Source organism: Scomber japonicus, chromosome 11 (assembly GCF_027409825.1).
Source record: "Scomber japonicus isolate fScoJap1 chromosome 11, fScoJap1.pri, whole genome shotgun sequence".
NCBI lineage: Eukaryota > Metazoa > Chordata > Actinopteri > Scombriformes > Scombridae > Scomber > Scomber japonicus.
Genome location: NC_070588.1, coordinates 14,318,220 through 14,338,141, shown reverse-complemented (window position 1 = coordinate 14,338,141; position 19,922 = coordinate 14,318,220). Strand labels below are relative to the sequence as shown.

Sequence of the window (19,922 nt, the reverse complement as noted above, 5' to 3'; positions counted from 1 at the left end):
TTAGAAATAAGAGGCCCCTATAACCTAATCGATTGCCGAGCTGAGAGGCAGACTAGGTCCACACTCTGGTGATCCGTTTCTCTGTGTCAGACCAACTTCCCAGAATAGCAACTCGGGCGGGTTGTCTGCTGCTGCTGCTGCTGCTGTAGGATGGAGGAGGAAGTCAGTGGTGGATCACACAACTGTTGCTTTTGCTGTTGCTGCCGCTGCGGAACCAAACTACCTGTCAGTCCGCGCTGCATGGCGCATGCCGGGCTAGAATGAAGTCTATTCCAAACCGAGACATTCAGTCTGGATCAATGTGCAAGTTCATGGGATATAAACTCCTACGTGTTTAAGGTAAATAAAAAAGAGAGAACGAGAGAAACATTAAGTGCATGAGACGGTTCGGATTAACAAACCATCATGTTGCTGTTTTAATAGAACCATTCAATATCATTCGACTATCAATAGGCTACAGACGCTGCTGGAGGCGGCTGCAGCAAAGGCAGACAAGGAGCGTCTGTGTGATGAATAGAAAGCCAGACGGGCTCTGCTGTAGACTGCGGTGATCGGATAACCTGTTGAATTGCCGCTGTCAGTCAGCTCCAAGCCACGCAGGCACCACAGCCAGCCAAAAAAAGAAAAAAAATTCACCTAACACGAGAAACACAACGCGTTGCCACAAACGCACTTCACGTTTTTTTGTAGGCTAGCTGATCCAGAGATGCACTGTTGTTGAATGGACCGTCTTTACTGCTTAACCTGTCTGTACAGAATGCTCCCACATTTTTGCTGCTGACATGATTCGGTTGCAAAGTCATGGTGCAGACATACTAGGAAGTAACAAAAGTGGTAGGCCTATAAATTAAGAATAGGGGGTGGGGGCATTTTAAATGATATATTTTCTGATGGGATAATTTATAGATTTTGTCATATTGTTGTTTAATGGCTTTTGAAGGTCGCTTGGGTGCAGCAGTTTACCCACTGTTTCATTTGCCACTACATCTATTATTCCCATTGCTCGCTGCAGCAGGTAAAACGCGTGAGGCGCTGACGGTCCGACCTTTAGTCTCCATAGTTAGCTTTCCCAACATTGCCTACCCACGGATTTCCAGTTGAAAATAACTTGGCTGCTCCCTGCCACTATGGCTAATTCCTTAGGAACCGGTGGATCCAGTTTGATCCATCCCTCTCTTTTTTTCCATTGCCAACTTGTTCAGTCCTCTTCCTCGATGTTCTTACAGTAAGTGTGCATTGTGTAAGGCTGAGCTAGTAGTTGAGACTTGTAACTAAATGTCACAAGTTTGAATCGAGTGCATGTGGAGCCAGGCGGGACGGTGTCGGTGTCGCTTCTAAAGTGGAAAACTCGACCGGACGCTCACAGAAAAGGCTTTGACGCAGCGACAGTCACCTGTAGGAAAGATGCGCGCCTCCTAAACTTTTTTTCTGCTCCTCTGAACTTGCTCAAATTGATATTCTGATGTTTTTTTGACATTACTTTCAGTGGAGTGTTACTGAAACATGCTGGCCTGACTTTATTTTTCCTTTCATACATTTATGAGAGATCACGGGTCCAAATAGGTAATTTTGACTTTTTTGTTTCTTTGAAGGGAGGTGGAGACAAGTTACCAACCCCCTCCCTCCGTCCTTGACTGAAATTACCAACTCTTTTTGCACAGGGGAGACACTAAAAGGTAATAGCCTATACGAATTCACCCTTTTTTGTCTACTTATTGCATGTGTTGTTTTGCTTTCACGTTTCACTTGTGATTTTAGCTGTTATGAAGTTTATCATGTAATTTCGAATCTAAATCGTGTGGTTTTCCAAATTGTTGGGACTGTAAATTAGCCAAAGTTTCCTCTATGTAATTATGAAGGTGGGTAATTTAGGATCTTTCAGGATTACTATGACTCAGAGTCAGATTACCACAACAAATTTCTTTTAAAAAACAAACTCAAGAAGGATGTTGGGTAATATGTTTTACAATCAAAAGACAAGTTTTTTGCAATGGCAGATTAGAATAATTTTTTTCTTCCTCTTTAAATTTAAGGGTTAAATCTATGATCTTTAAGGAAGCCAACATTTGTGTTGTGGCTTTTATACAAATGTGTGATCAGAGTCAGTATATGAAGGCTGGAAATGTCTATTGTTAATTTTTCTAATGCAATGCTGTATAATAATATAATTTAATAATGGCATTTTGTATAACAATGTGTGTGCTATATAATAATGATAACACACTTTATATTTAAACAGTATGTTTTGACTTTAATCAACCTTTTACAAGTTAGAGTCGAAAGTTGAAGATGGACTCAAACTTAAATTTGCAATTAATGAAAATATAAACAAACTAGTAACTTTCAGCTTGCTTGCAACTTATGAGTGCTTCAAAGTGCTTGCAGGCATCATAGATTATCAGTAGCTTTACATTAATTTATGTAGTTTTTAAAAAAGAAGCTTGTGTTAAAGTGTGTCTGCAGAGTAGAATGCCTAGTATTGCACTTGAAGTGAACGTGTGCTTGAACTAGCTTGCGTGGTTGGTTTAATGCCAGTTTTGAACAAAATGCATCTTAATTTAATTGAACTTATTTAATTTCCAACCTCTGAAATGTGTTAACATTACTATCATTTTGAAATTGTAGCGACTGTGTACATACAAATAATTTTATTCCGGGTGGCTTAACTAATCAATCGCTAAGGACTAAATAATCAATCACATATTTCTGCCTCAATCAAATTTGGGACTTATATTATGATATTCAAACCATAGTTGTGTACTTCTATGGAATAAAAGGCAGCAAACAGAGACCATACCAGCTACAATTTAACTTCTGTTATCACAAGACAGTACTTTACAGAGAACATGACACTAAAACACACATTTAAATAGTTCAGAATAGCTTGCTAAATATACATGACCACTAAATTAGACAGCTGCTCAGATCTGTGTATCTGTTGTAATGCACCTCTGTACACTGATGAACACCATGTCTGAAGGTGAAAGTGTGCGTACTAATATGATTGTAAACCAATTAATAGTTTATATTTTCATGTTATTAGCGTGAATGCTTGACGAAGCTTCATTTTGAAAGTGCACATCATTGTTACACACAATCTATGTGATGCATAACTGAGGCAACACAGTTTTTATAAATATACACATCCAGTTAAACAAATTAAGGATAGAGAAAAAATGCAAAAAAAGTCTTTGTGTTATAGTAATGTACAAGCCGCATTAATGTTTATTTTCTTGATTTTTGCAGCACTCCCAAAGCTCTCGAAATGGAGGCTCCTGAAGACTACTGTGCTAGTAAGTCCTCACATCGCTTACACATTACATTCACTGCATGCTGACACTCACTGTCCATGCTTGGCTAAAGGACAGAATATATGCAGTGTATCAGAAAGTGTGTCTGTTTTTTTGTTGCAATGATGATGGCGGTCATGATAACGACAATGGTGACTTCTTTGTCTCTGTGTTATTAGGTTATTGCGACTTAGACACTATTAGCTTATATTACATTTCACATCACTTCCACCTTTTTGATACAGAACTGATAGAAAAAATTACATTTTTGCAATCACAACACTGTAAACATTTTTAGGGATTTTCCCCTAGTGCAGCCTTTTTCCTGTTCACCCCTCAAAGGTAGAGAAAACGATGCATTAGTACATCCTGTTGAATGCAGCAGATACTGGATATGCACTTTGTGGTGCTCCATTGCCCTTTGCTGGCTTCCTTTGGGCAGGTCTCTTGAATATCTTCCCTGCCCCCTTGTATTTTGCCTTGGTATGCATGTCTAAAAACAGGTAGCGTGTTGTTGATGACATCAGTGGGGACTTTCAGGTCTCCATTGGGGGTTTGTGCTTGTAGGAACACTTGGCAGGCGGGGCAGGGGTGGTGGTGGAAGAAAAAATGGAGGCTCTTCCTCTCCATGTCTGTCTGTGGGACGGTTCTGAAATGATAGCTGTGGAACAAATAATTGTCTGTTCCATTAGCACGATATCGCGGAAAAGACAAATCTTGTGGAATGCACCAGTTTACATCCTAACTACTCCCATGTCATTTACTGAATTCTCAATACACTGACAAGGTGCTGCTGGCTGTGAGTGACAATTTAGGTCATATATTGCATGTGTTGTGGTACACATCATAATCTCGCACATGCACAACGGCACTCTTCCACACACACTACTACCCACTATACTAAGGTAAAGTATCCCCTGCTATCCTCTCCTGCATCAAAAAATCATTAATACACTCCTACATATGCTGCTTGTCACACACACAACTATATGATCTTATATGCAAAACTTATAGTGTTCTTCACACTGCAGGAGTCTCTGTTTTCACTCACTACTATATCTGTATACACACACAATTTCACACAAGGCAGTGATAGTTTATGTGGTGAGTGCCAAAACAATACATGTAAATGAGTATATTTATAGTCATTTCAAAGATGTGACTGGATACATTTAGGCAAAGACACATCTGTGAAAGCTGAAAATAGCTAAAAATTACCTAATAATTTGCACATATCTGAGGTTCTATTAACAATTTTTTCAGATGCTATTGTTTTCTACCTAATTGGGCAAATTTGTTTTTGATAGATGACTACAATATGTATTGGTTGGTTTGTAGTAATTTGGGCTAATTTGGGTTTTCCCCGATGGCAAGTTACAGATACAATCCAGTGTATCAGCCCCTTCTCTTCTCCAGTTTTCATTATTTAGACTGACAAGGAGCTGAGTACAATAGACTCAACACAGAGTGACTTATAAATGATGATCGACAAAACTTCAGTTCATAACAACTAGACTGTAATCTATTCCCCAGTCAGCCTAGTACCAGAGTTGTAGCATTGTGGTTAAACGTTGTAAAAGCCCACATCAGTTCATATTAGTGATTACTTTTTACATTCAGTGAAACTTGATGGATATACTTCTTTACTATCACCATGGTTTTCTTTTTGCCAAATAATACTAACAACTGTACAGTTGTTACTTTGGCTGCTTGGCATACATTAAGAAAACATCCAATAGTCAAATTTGCATAAATAAAACAAGGTGAATATTTATGCATGTGAAAACATACATAAGAAATAAAATTATTATTATTTTTAGGGGAAGAAAATTCTGTATTTTAATTAAAATAGTTGTGTATAAGAGACTACTATTGCTATTCTCACTCACATATACTGTAGATACTAATATTTTCTATATGTAAAAGAGGAAAATAGTATCTATGACTCAGAATAGTAATACGAGACATAAAGCACAACAGTTTATGTAATTACATGTGATTGACAATATTTGTGGTTTCGATTCCTCGATGGGTTACAGCCTTGCAAAAAACAGACACATCAAGGATAAGGATAGGTGAAATATCTGGAAAAATCAGATCCAACTTGCTTTTGTGGTAATGCAACATGGTGACCTAGAGTAAAATGCACCAAGGATGGTTTAAATAGTCTTTGTAGCCCAATAGTGTCACTGAGCAGGTTCATTCTTTATTTTCAAGAAGCCTGTTAGATAATCAGGAATCAAGAGTTTAAGCTGGCTCCTGGTTTGAAACCAAGATCTCAATTATCTCACACGATTATTCTGCGCTCTCATTGTCACATGTCATTGTCACATTTGTTCTCTCTCTCAGAGGTTATAGGTTAATACTCACACGCACACAAATATACTTTCTCCACACACACGTAATCCTGTTCACTAGCACACACACAAGTGGTAGGCAAATGACAGAATACACCATTATAATTGATCACATATCCAATCTTTCACATAGGTTATTCCACTGTCTCATGTGCACTTTTATTTTTTCATTTATTAATTATCTTTTCAACATACGCTGTCACACACATTTAGCTTCATGCAAGAGCAAATTTGTATTCTTATCCTAAAACATGCTAAAATTTTATTCACCTCTTAACTGCAAAATTTGTGGTAAATGTCATGTTTCAGCCTGGTTAAGGCTACCTGTCCATAAGAAGGTGTGATCTTATCATTCAAATGCAATCAGAACAGAGATGAATCATCAGCAGAGGGCCCCTAAAGGGACAGAAGCTAAAACAGTGTGTTTCAGATAGAGGCTTAACTGAGGGGCTCCATATAGGGTCAGTATAAGATAAACAAGGAATTGTAAATCATGCAAAGATACTCCAGTGAGCCCTAGAATAAAAACATAGACATGGAAATGTGTATTTGACAAGCTTTTTAATACTGTAATATAAGTATGATTTTTTTGCACAAATAATACTGTGTGTGAGAGAGTATGATTCAGTATAAGTGTATGTAAGAGTGTGAGGGAGTATAGTGGTCCATATGTGTAAAATTATGATATGTGTATGTGAGAACAAGTAGGACTTACTGTATAACCATTGGGCTTTCATCTTTCATAGACAAAGCAGATTATTATTTTTGTTAGTTTAACATTGTCAGACCCAGTGAGAAGCAGGCTAGCTTTCTGTTGCACTGCTACCCTTGTTTTGTGTGCATTGTAACATTTGCAGTGTTAATGTCAATACCCTCCATGGATGCTGTAATGCAACTTGCATATTGTGAAGGTAATCAGCGGTTCGAGTTTACTATTGACTCTTTGCTGATTTCACTGATTTCTAGAGTGACTTTGCAGATAATTTAAGAGTAGTTATCTGCACACACCCTAGCAGGTTTTCTGGGTTCCCCTCACACATTACTTCAAATGGAACACACCAATGCACTCTATTGTTTGGTAATCAACAACAGCTACTTCAAATACAGCTGGAATTAATAAGGTTTTAAAAGTACGCAAATGAATGCTGTCATTTTTATATCTGTATGTTTGTTACTGGTCCAGTGGTAACCCTAACCCTAACCCTTTGTGCGTGTGTGTCTGTGTGTTATGAATCTTTTACTCAAGGAAGGCTGAGGGTTTGACAGGAAAAACCAGATCCCAAACAGTGTGTATTCAGCACGCCAGAACGGAGTGCCTTGTTGCGAAAATGTTCTTATTCAGTTCCTCAGACAGCGAGATACATGCTTTTCTGTGCATCATTTTCATTCATCTCTGCTATCACAGGCAGGCAGATTGAGCTCAGCCTTGGTTTAATATTGGTTTATTGTCATAGCATACTGTCCTTGACCCTAGATACTATTTCTAATTGCTTGTGCTCCCTTTTGAACAAGCTGTAAGACCAGAAATTGCATTGACCCTTGCTAAATTCCTGAGAGCATGACTGTACTTTAGAAGCCATGCATTCATTTGGCATCTGTGATAAACTCAGTCGAAAGTCAATTGTTACACCTACAGTACATGTGTCATTCTGTTTTCATCATGCAAACACATTTGTTCCTGTCCACTTGCTAGTACATTAAATTATCCCAATTTGGTGTATTACTCAAAATGCCTTTCCCTTTCGGGCATGTGTGTAACACAGACAGTCCAAAACCATTAATATAAGCCTGAGCCAACTTAGCCATGGTGCTGCTAGGCAGCTGTCTGTGTCTACTACAGTAATGGAAAATCCTTCATGACAAATCTGGGCCACTCCTGTCTCCAGGACAGCATTGCCAAGGGATAGCCAGCGTTGGTCACCTGAGATTTCCTCCAACCCCAACCTGTGCAACCTGAGCCCAAGCCCAGGGATTGTGTCATGGACAACGTCTCCCAGTATGCCCCACTCAGTGGGGCCACCACTACAATAGAACAATACCACAGAAGAGGTTGTCAAACTAAAAGAGCTGTCACAGCAAAAGGAGATCTGACACAGATTTCTTTTTCATGTATGAAGGATCATTGCCGACATATTCAGCACCGACAAATTGTTACAAGGACTTCCTTGTAGCAGTTTAAGATAAAGCATGTTTCATGCAGTCCTTTGATTTTTACTTAAACTTTCTCTGTTCAGCTATTGCTCCATATATTTTTAAAAGCATTAAGCTTTCTGGAGTCTGGATTATTTTTAGCTCTCAATTGTCTTGTATGTGACAGTTGAGAATTGTGCTTGAGGAAAACCTTTAATAGTACTGGTGGTGAATGATGACTCACTGTGGTTCCTCAGGGATCTGACACCTGGGTCAGCAGGGGTGTTCGCCTGTTGCCACTGTATTGTTCAAGTGACCCTGATGGGGCCGGGGTGTAAGGGGATAAGGGATTGGTTTGCTCTCCCTCTGAGTGGACACGGGGCTATCCATAGCCTGGGTTCTGTGCAGACTGCTGAGAGGATGCAATCTGATCCACATATGCTGGACATTAGGATCCCGTTGATGCAGAAAGACAGTTTAGTTAGCTTTCTGCATTTTGTAGTGTTACCTGCATTCACATTAAAATTAAAAGGACATCTGAGGAGGATGAAATGGATCGTTTAATCTAAGTCCCTTTATTTAAAGAAATATCTTGTATAAGGTTTCTGTACATGTGATGTGTTTGTTTGTTTTTTAGCTAGCCGTACTTCTACTCACTTTCAATGTCTTTATCTTCATAAAAACAGAGAAAAAAAGAAATATTTCTCAGCTCAGGTGCGGAATGTATCTTGTCCATAAGAATCAGATCTTCTAAAACGTTATGTTTGAAATGCTTAATTTTGCAGAGATTACTGTTTCTTTCTTGTCATCTGTTTATTTGTCTCTTTGCCTGATTTTAAAAGTCACATAACATAACAGCAAATAGAGCACAACTGTACTTTTTCACATAACAGTAGTACAGTATTTGTTATAGAACTACAGTATTGTACAGCACACTGAAGGTTGCTGTGTTTCTGTTTGTCTCCTAGGTAACGGCCAATGCTCTCCTGGTAAGGAGAAGTCAAGAATGTCGGAGGATATGTCAACACCTAATGGACAGACTGTTCCTCAGGGTCCTAATTCCCCCAGTGGTGAGTGCTCAGTCAAGAGATAGACATTTGTGTAGTCTGCCAAGAATAACTACAGTATGTGCACACAGTACACAGATGGACCACTACATTAGGGTTTGACAATAAGTTGAGCCTGTACTTAACTTAAACAATCAAATAATGTCCATTTAGTGCCATCCACCTCTGACAAGACAAATATCTCGTTGATCTCCAAGAGATATATTGTGCTTTTTTTTTTAAAGAATAATGATAATGATATAATTATTTGACCAGAGCCTGAAGAACAAGTTCACGTACATGCATAAACACATTATTAATTCTCACATAAACTACAGTCAAGTATTTTAGGTTAGTTGCAAATTAAGCTTGAAAAAAAAGAATTTTGATGAAAAATGAAATAAGCAGAACTTCTACCACACTGGCCACATAATTCATTCCACCAGCACTTTTTTTTCTTAGTGTTAAGTGTCTGAACACATGCACAATAAAGACCTTCCAGTGAAGAAAAGGGGTTACTGTTTTTACTGTATTTCTCTTGAACGTGAAACAGAAAGAGGATATGTTAAGTTTTCTTTTTAATTAACATGGCAAATGTGAGAAAATCAGAAAACAGGTGCTTGTGATGGTTAGACCAGTGTCTTGTATCTTGCTGCCACCTGTGTGAATCAGTGAGAGGTAAACTGAAAATCACTTTGCATATTGAGCTGTATTAAATCATTCCAATTACGATAGAAAAAAACAAAAATAAATAAATAACTAGAAACAAAGGTGTCTCAAATACTGAATTTTGAGCATTTACAATAAAAAGTCATTAGTAATAAATATAACTGAGGATGAACCCTTGCCACAATGTGTAAATTCTTCTCAGTAGGAGTACAAAAACATTTTGTACAAAAACGTTGAACACCTTGCTGTACCATGTCACACATGTTGCACTAAAGTGTTGCTCCGATACCTCAGAGTAGCTCTAGTGTTGTCACTGTGAAACAGCAGAGTCAGAAAAGGGGAAACTAAGAGAGATGAGGGAGCTGAGTGAGAAAAAGAGAAGCTTGTTTCCCACAAGTTTAGAGACAAAGGGAGGTGGGCCGAGCAATGGTCTTCACAGGGCTGAAAAGAGCTGTTGTCATGCTGGAAGTTGCCTAACATGATTTGCTATTTGAGGTTTTGTTACAAAAGAAGAACTGCATCATATCATCTGATGAAAATAAGCATGTGGCACTGGTATGTGTTCACTGTATGGTATTAATAGAAAGGAATTACATTGTTTGGGATGGTACAGTAGTGATAGAATTTCTTCTTTATAATATTCAGTCTATATGAAACAGGGCTGTATATTACCGCATTTGTTGTAGCGGTTTCAAGTGTATCCTCATCTGACCACTCTATGCATTCCACTCTGCCACACTGGAAGAGACAGATGTAAAGATGCAGGGAGCTGAATAGCAAGGACGTTCATGCCTGCTCCGTGTTGCCAGGATACAGCTGTCAAAGACAAGGCTCGATCACAATGTAGGTATTGGGATAAGTGTTTCTTCTGAACAAACGGTGGCATTGAAAACATACAATGTGAGCTTAAAGATTTCAGTTTCTTTGTGGAAATATCTTGCTGTAGTCTAAATTGCCTTCACTGACCTCCAATAGTTAAATGGATAGGGCTTCAAAGCCTGAGGGGACAGTTGATGGATGCAGTCAAATGAGGAGCTTTAGTAAAACAACCACATATACTCACACTGTGATTATTACCCTAGTAAATCCCAAAACCGGATCATCAGGATCAGTACGTTTTTTTTTTTTTGTTTTTTTTTGGATAGTGTCCAAACGGTTACTGCACTACATCTAAAAGCCCCTTTCATATATATCTTAAGCCACTAACAGGACATAGTTGTTTTAAGTATTAGACACTCCCGCTCCTATTATGTTTCCTGTAACAACTGTAGTGGGATTGGAACAGAATCAAGTGTACTATAGGGGACCAAGTCAAGTTTTAATATAGGGCACGAAATCACAAGTTTGGCTCAAAGGGCTGTACGAAAAAAGCACAATTCAAACAACAAAAGAGTGTGAATACTGTGTAAAACATAAAAAAAGACTTTGATATTGTTGTATATGGCAGATTTCCTGAAGAGTGACATAATACATTCTGCTTGATCACAGCATACATTTTATCTAATGGTGGATTTGATTGAGTATTTAGCTTTAGGAGCTTCCTGGTTAACTGCACTGTATATGTACAGTGTAAGTGGTTATTTTGGAACCAGACTGAAGGTGAATGCATCTGGTTTTAGCTGTGTCTGTTGCATGTGCAGAAGCGCTATCTTCTGATCTTCTGAATTATTTTAGTGTACATGCGAGCAAGTATTACTAATTGCTGGTGACTGATCACTAGAGACTGCAGGTGGTGAACAGTTTCCCGCCACTACCACCCACACACCAACACACACACACACACACACACGCACACACGCACGCACGCATGCACGCACACACACACACACACACACACACACACACGCACACAAACAAACACACACACACACACAGACACACACACACAGACAATTATACAATCTTTTACTCTTGTCATCCAGCCGGTCTTCCATTGCTAATCAGATGTTATAAACTACAGGGCCTCTGACACTCCCTTTCTCCCCAGGGACAGCCAGGAACCAGACCATCCAGTTTCTTTCTCTCTTTCTTTCTTATCAGTATGTCACTCCATCCTAATGCTGCTCACATGTTCAGCTGATAAATTACTTTGATATGTTATATCACTATGATATATGAATATATATACACATATAGTGAGTCATGGACCATGTGCACCCCACAGGAGCGGAAGCTCAATGTTTTACACATGCACAGCCTCAGGCACATCCTGAACATCACCTGGCAGGACAAAGTGCCAAATAACACCATCACGGAGAGAGCTGGAATCCCCAGCATGTACACCGTGCTGAAACAGAGACACATGTGCTGGCTCAGTCGTGTAGTATTGATGGATGATGGCCGGATCCCCATGGATCTCCTCTATGGAGATTTAGTACAGGGAGAAAATCCCACAGGCAGACCCCAACTGTGCTATAAAGACGTCTGTAAGAGATACCTGAAAGCCTCGAGTGTTGACCTGAACACCTGGGAAGCTGTAGACACAGATTGGCTTGAGACAAATGGTGCAGACAAACCTCTCCAAGTTTGAAGAGACATTTGTCCAGCAGTTACAGGCAAGAGGGCTGAGGATAAAGGCCCATTGCCAGCCAGACAGGCCAGCATCAACTTCAACTGTGCCCAGTGTGGGAAGAACTGTCACTCCAGCCTTGGCCTGTCCAGCCACAATTGACACTGAACTAGAATTGTCATCCAGAGCACAACTCCATAGTCTCCCGAGGCTGATGGATGCCTACCTACTTGTTCATGCCTCTAACCCTAACCCTAGCACTGCATAGCACTGATGTCCTTTTTTTTCTTTTACAGAACTGATGATTAAGCAAGAGGAAGAAACAGGGGAGGAGGCTGACAACAAAAGTCCAGCACTTGAAGGGCTAGGCCAAACAGGGGAGGAGGAGGGAGTAGCAATGGAGGAATCCATGACTGGCAGCCCAAGCAACATACAGGATGGATTGTCTGGTCAGAGTATGACAGCTGATGCAGAGAGTCGACAACCTAATGGTATCAGATCAGTATATTTCCAAATTCCAATATAAAGCTTGTAATGCTTTAAATAAGCTTTCTTGTATAAATGTGACATTGTTTTCATGGATATATTTAAACATTAACCATCCACACAGGATTTATTTATTTGTCAGGCATTAAAAATAGGGTGTTGTATATGATTCCTCATCTACAGAGTGAGTCAGATATAATTTGCTTTCCTCAACAGTGGGTGTGGAATGCTTTCTGTGTTTTTTTTTTCCTTTTGTCTTTTTTGTTCAAAGACAACAGCTTAGACTTAGAATTATTATCAGGGAAAAAATATCCTTGGAATCCCCCGCAACCTGTTCCAACTGACGCCATGACTACTTTGGTTGTCACAGTATTGGGATCATATTTCTCTGGTTGAATCAGAAGTGTGTACTGAACTGCTTTATTCTCTATGATTAAAAGTCTACCATACATTAGATGTGAATACAGATAGACAGACTCATACTCTAATTCATAACTATAGAAAATATACTGTGTACTTTAGAAAATATACAGAAGTACAGTATATGCACTGTAGTGATATTCATCTTTTTCCTATAACAACAGTGAATACGCAGAAAATGGTTCGTTATCCTATTGAGAGATTACATTTAACAGTTGCTTTGTGTCTTGATTGTCATTATTATAGTGTGAGGATAATTTGATAGACATGACATTTTAATATATCAACTATAAAGCATGGTGGAATGTGGTTCCCCCACACAATGAAACAAAGGGTTAGGGTTAAGGGAAATTCAGAGAAGGTAAATGAGTTCAGTTAGAGACAAAAACTGTTTGCAGGCTTGTTGATGCTTTCTAAAAACATCATCCACAATGAGTGTGGTATTGACTTCCTGTGCCTGCCTCTTTCAGGTGACAGGCCGTTCCAGTGCAACCAGTGTGGCGTCTCGTTCACCCAGAAGGGAAACCTGCTTCGACACATCAAGCTGCATACAGGCGAAAAACCCTTCAAATGCCCCTTTTGCAACTACGCCTGCCGACGGCGTGATGCCCTCACTGGTCATTTGCGTACTCATGCTGGTAAGACTTCTTCTAACCCTCTTCCCTTTTTAATAATGCACTTATTTTACCCAGAAGAGACTTAATTTCTTTCATCAGAAGCGCTTCAGAGAACTGAAGGAAAAAAAGATCCATACTATGTTTAATGATGGAATGGACTATATTTATTTTTACAGATAGTTTTCCTAATATTATGCTTGTGTTACATGCCCACACTCCTGTGCTATGCTTAACTAAAATGTACTTTAGGAAAGCCAAACCATGTTCCTTTACACATACATCAAGCCATATAGACCAAATTGAACATAACTCCAGTCTTTGTGGTAAGTATAATTTCTCTCCCCAGTTTTTCAAAGCACCATCTACAGGCTTAAGTACTTTTTGAATGTTCTCCTGAGATATTTATTTTCTCTGAATTGTTGTGCTGCTCTGTTTTAGCTTATGTAACATCTAGCAGAGCAACATTAGCCACAGTAGCCTGACCTGCTGCTTGATGACATTATATTGCTGTTGGATAGACGCTGTGGTGGCTTTTTTCGTTTGCTGTAGACAGCTCTAAGAGTGCTTTGTGGTTAGGTACCAAGGACATACTGTTAGCTGGTTGACTTGCTAAGGAGGAAACTATCTGTCAGTTGAGAAACACATGGGGAGTGCTGGCTGTGTGTCTCAACTGTAACCCACTTTTCTATCAGAGAGGATGTGCTCTCCCCTCTTTTGCACCTTTGAAATCAAGGTCAGACAATACTGTCATTTCTGCCTGTGATGGTGGGGTTTCTCATACACAGTTCTCTTTTTATTTAGTAATGTGTGTGTTTAGGTGTGCGTCCGTGTGTTTTCACACAGTGTCTGTTTGCATGCCTGTAATCGCTATCTCACTTGTTTCTTCAATTACATTCTCATCATGCAATGCAATTTGCAACTGATTTCAGTTCTGTGCTTCCCTTTCAGTGTTGCAGCATACAGTATTGTATATTTCACACAATAGCCATGGCCTACTTATGCACACAGATTCATTAATTTTTTTCTAGATTAGGTTTTATTTGCCATTCAGATGCCTGCTCTGTGCATATCTTAATAGCTTACTCTCTGTTTTCCATCATTAACTGTGACCATTTTGCTATTTTTACTTCCTTACTTCTGTTCAGCTGATTATGTTTGTCACCTCCACCAACTCCTTTTTTGTCATGTAAAATCATGTTTAGTAAATTGCCTTGCTGTGGATAGGAGTATGATAAATTTGATGTCGTCAGGTTGTGCTGTCATGACTCTCGTTTGCATACATGGACTCACTACTCTCTAGTCTATGGGTGCTGAAAACTTGGCAGCTCTGGCCTGGTGCCCTGCCAGGAAGAACAGGTGTAGCCATGAGAGGGAAATAAAGCATAGACAGAGAGGTCAGGCAAAGAAAAATGTAAGACCAAAGTGAGAAATATCGAAGAGGAGTAGCAGAACCAAAGTGTGTTGCATTTAGTAGCTATCCATAAGGCCAGGTTAAATGTTACACTTGAAAATGACATTTTATGTCGATACTCAGTTAATCAGTGAAATGATAATACAGGGGAAGCATTGCTTGAGAGGCAAAAGATTTTACATTTTGTAAGCTAGAAGATGTAAATTTGTGCAAGTTCCCGTTTATTAGCCAAATGCAACCATTCAAGTGCACAGTATGGGCCATTTGCATTAATAAGAATAGCAGCTGAAAGGTGGATTCTTAAGGTCCATCCAACATCTGCAGAAGGTCATGTGTGGGTGGCTATCTAAATATGAAAGAATAACTAAGTCTTTCGTGTGTGAGAGAGTGTGTAGATCTGAGCCACTGAAAACAAGGGAGTGATACTTGATTGAATACTGCCTGCTGCTGTTTTAGTCTCACGGCTGAAAAGCAGCAAAAAAAAAATATTTCCATGATGATGTTTCATTTATAAGCTACTCTTTCACTATCCAAAATGAATATTACTGCAATGACCCTGCAGTTACACCTACCCACACGTTAATAGAATTGAAACCCTTTGTCACTAACCAACATCTGTTCATACTAAAGAAAAAACATCATAATGAACCCTAGTTTCGAGTTCTATCGATACAATGTCATTCGTAGACCACAAGAGTACTGAATGACAGATAAAGCAGAAAAGCTATTATCATTCCACATGATTCACTTAAAAAAGTGCTTGCTGATGTAAGATCAGCAATGACTGGTGGCCATGTCATTCTGTAACCAGTGGGTTTCATTTCTTTTACACAAATCATCAACAAAATAGTCCAAGGAGGAAACTGTAACATTTGCAGCTAAAGGAATATTCACAGTTTAATAATATATTCTCTTGTAGAGCATATTAAGTGGTCTATTGAGAAAAAACAAAAAAGCAAAAACAAAAAGAAAGCAGAAATATCCATTTTTCTGGGAGAAAAACTATTTACGGTGTGTGTGTGTGTGTGTGTGTGTGTGTGTGTGTGTGTGTGTGTGTGTGTGTGTGTGATGTGTCACAGCCGCCATACATCATACTGAAACATGTTTGGTTTCTTTGTTTTCACAGTGAGAAGAGAACTGGTGAATCTTCTTTTAGTAATTGTTGTCACCATTACGCCAGTCAATGTCTTACTACCTCGTCGCTTATTGATTGGTGTCTGGGTCACATTGGTATACTTATGTGGCCTACGGTTCACTCACCAAGTCCCTTTATGAGTCATTACATTAGTTTTTAGAATACTCTAGCTCAGCACACAGACCTATTTCTTCAGCCTGCGTAGGATTTTCACTTCAATAACACAATGAAGTTTTTACACATTTTTAATTTCACTCTTACCTCAATATGGAAAGTGACTCAAGTGGTTCCATTGCACAGAGCCAATGGCAACGAGGACCCAAACAACTGTTAGCCTAGCCCTTGATATCCTTGATGTATTTCTAAAATCCAAGATCATTGTTCATCTTACAAAAAATAATTACATGTCTTTACTGAAAGTGTCACGAAATAATGTGTAAGACCAGTATCCAGCTATGTACATATCAAGATAAGATCACTTATGAATGAATGTATTCATTGAAATATCCACCAATGACTTGGCAAACAGAGGGAGGGACAGGTAGATGGAAGAATGGATGGGTTGATGGCTTGATCGAGATATAATTGAAAGGATATGTCTTCATCTTTCCACTTGCCCAGGTTGGAAGGAATTGAATACAATAGTAATGCTTCAATGAATCACACTCCACCTCCATAGCTGTTTAACATTGGAGTTTGTTTCCTACCACCACTATGGGATTCATTATTAACTCTGCTATTCACTCATGCTTTGCCAAAAAGGTGGGCGTTAGCTCTACATTTTCAGAGACCAAAGCATTTGAAACGCAGACTTCATGGTGCAACTATCTCTGTCGCCCACAACTGGTCTTTCTGTCTGGCAATAGTGTGGAATCCTCACACTAGTAGTGGAACATCCATGAGCTCAAAGGGTTGCTTTTGGTTTGTTTGCTGACTCTTCACAGCAGTTACTACTACGCACCGCCTGAACACCGCAGCAGGTTGCATTATCTTATTGGAAGCTACCCACTCTCTTTGTCTGTACAGCAGTGAATGAAATTAACATGCTCTTCCTAAATGTCTTTTAGTTGGCAAACCACACAAGTGTAACTACTGTGGACGGAGCTATAAGCAGCGGACTTCTCTGGAGGAGCATAAGGAACGCTGCCATAGTTACCTGCAGAGTATCGGCTTGGATCCAACCACTAACACTAGGCCTTACACAGGTGAATAGGTTGACTCGAACTGAAACCATGAATGTGATGGTGGCCTACTGTGTAAAGGAGAGGGGATAATAATGCAGTACAATGAAATGCAGCAGCTAATCAGAAGAAATTGGTATATAAAATGTACACTTGGCACATATGTTTGGACCACTATAAAGGCTTAAAGTTTAAAGCTTTTATTGTTCCATTTTCATTCATTTAAATCAGTTGATAAAAGAGTGTATAAATACATTTTATTTTTACACACTTTTGTAATTCATCTAGAGCTACTGAACTTCTTAAAATAATGAATTTAATGAATTATTGAAATACAACATATTAACAAAAACAAAGTTTCCGATGATATGGGATTTGTGGGGGTTGAGTTGTGGTTGAATGGTTAATGGGTTGTGGTTGAGATTTTGTTATTTGTTTTAATGACAATTAAAATATTCTGATTTCATTTTTCATTTTCACATCCCAGCAACAGTCCTATGTTTAATCTAGCAAACTCACTTTTTTCTGCTCTCTCAGTCTCCCATTATTTAACACCTAAATGTATGACTGCTCTCTCCAACCCCGTTTCCCTTTTCAACCTTCCAAGGTGAGGTTCCTAAAGAGTCAAGGCCCATGGCAACCTTTGATCGGCCACCTGTTATTGAAAGACTGCACAGCAATGTGGGCAAGAGAAAGAGCACCACACCTCAGAAATTTGTGGGTGGGTATCAACACAGTCAGGCACACTAGGGTACAGTAACCACACTAACCATCCTGAGTCTGACAAGTATTTCTGCAGTATTTTTGTAGATTTCTGTTATTGACATGAAAGAGACCTAGTATTTGTCAAAGTAGACTCTAATGAAGTGAGTTGGACTTTGGACTTTTTGCTGCAGTACTCTTGGAGCATATACATTAGTTAAATATTCATTATGCAAAGCACTTTGCTACTGATTTTATGCTAATCAAAATAAATGTTTCAAAGTAAATGTTTTTATTAACTAGTTTCCCTTTCCTTTTCATCAAGCATTGTACTATATGACTTACAACATTATATCGTTCACACAATAGTCCTGCCTTGCTTATGAGCCCAATTGTTTCTGAATTTGGTTTTATTTGTCAAACTATTAGACATAGACTTTAAGCAAGCTAAAGCAAGCGGATGACTGAGAGGCAAGGAAATGTTTTGTTTTTTTTAACTTTGTGGTTAGGTACACCTGTAACTTTGCCATTTCTCTTATCGAGAGAAAACAGCTCACCGCATCCCTGTTCAGGAGGGGTTAAACAGTGCAGTAGTAGATGGATGGGGCTTTCCACCCCATTAGACTCGTACACACAGAACATCAAGTACAAAATGTGAAAAAAACAAGTCCATGGTTGACTGGCTATGGAGGACATTTTGTGAAGTCAAGTTACGCTTTTACCTGTGCATATTATTAGACCGATTTGTGAGTAGCTAAAAGCAACATGTGCTTTTTTATCTGAATTGAATATGTTTGGTGTCTTTGAAATTGCATTATATTGTTACATCAACCAAATTACATAGTCATAGTGCTACTCTATTTCATGCAGGTGACAAGATCCCACGCCTCAGCTACCCTGAACTAGGCTATGAGATGGGCCTCAAGTACGAGAAGAAGGCTGAACTGATGCCAGCCCACTTGATGGACCAGGCCGTCAGCAATGCCATCACTTACCTGGGATCAGACACACTTCGGCCCATGCTCCACCATCCAGGGCCCCATCTTTCTATGGCCGAGGTGGTGCCCATGGTCAACCCCCTTTTCCATCATGTCCTGCCCCTGACTCAACGAACGGATCGCCCAGGAAACTGTGACACGCTCCCACCACAGCTACCACTGCTTCATGAGTTCCCCTGCCTTCCCACCTCAAATGGCCCAACTGCTTCAACCAGGCAGGTCAAGCAGGCTCAGCCAGGGCAAGAGGAATCTCCCAACAACAGTGGAGTTGAATCTGCTGACTCAGCTCGCAGCAGCCCTCAGGAGAGGCACAGCTACCATGGTAGCATCCCCCCTCCTGGCCTCAGGTCACAAGCAAGTCCATCAGTAGTCTTTTCAGGAGACCGATTGAGAGAAGCATCACCCAGAAGTGTGACAGGAATGGCGACTGGGATAATGCGAGTGGCCACAGAGAGGCCTTTAAGTCATGAAGGGGTGCGGGTGTTTGGACGAGAAGGCCAGGAGTTGCGGGCCTTCCAGTGCGAGCACTGTCGGGTGCTCTTCTTGGACCATGTCATGTATACCATCCATATGGGTTGCCATGGTTACAGAGATCCCCTGGAGTGCAATATCTGTGGTCACCGCAGCAAAGACCGCTATGAGTTCTCCTCTCACATAGTCCGTGGTGAGCACACATTCCAGTAAGAGGACGGGTAAGACAAGGAAGGGAAAGGAGCAATAGCCTGATATCCATCCCTGTCCCCAGACCTCTGAGACTCCACAGTTGAATGGCACTGTAGACAAGTGTAGCACAATCAGAGACTTTTTTTAAGCTACTTAGTGTGAATTTGAACAGTTGAACAATCATATGAAGGTATGGGCCAAAGACACATTTTATACATATTTAATTAAGATGTATTGTAGAGAAAGGAATGTGCATTTTTCTTCTGAAAATGTTCATGAATTGTGTAACAGAGCAGCTGTCAGATGAC

General features: G+C 39.7%; 1 protein-coding gene across 1 annotated transcript; it reads left to right on the top strand.

Moving 5' to 3' along the window:
* Nucleotides 1-1,539: 1,539 nt before the first annotated feature.
* ikzf2 (IKAROS family zinc finger 2) lies at nt 1,540-19,898 on the top strand. Its single transcript, XM_053328513.1, has 8 exons — nt 1,540-1,676; nt 3,247-3,293; nt 8,746-8,847; nt 12,298-12,492; nt 13,378-13,545; nt 17,138-17,275; nt 17,859-17,972; nt 18,824-19,898. Exons 2-8 carry the CDS (start codon nt 3,266-3,268, stop codon nt 19,633-19,635), a joined length of 1,557 nt encoding a protein of 518 aa, XP_053184488.1. The 5' UTR covers nt 1,540-1,676; nt 3,247-3,265; the 3' UTR covers nt 19,636-19,898.
* Nucleotides 19,899-19,922: the final 24 nt, after the last annotated feature.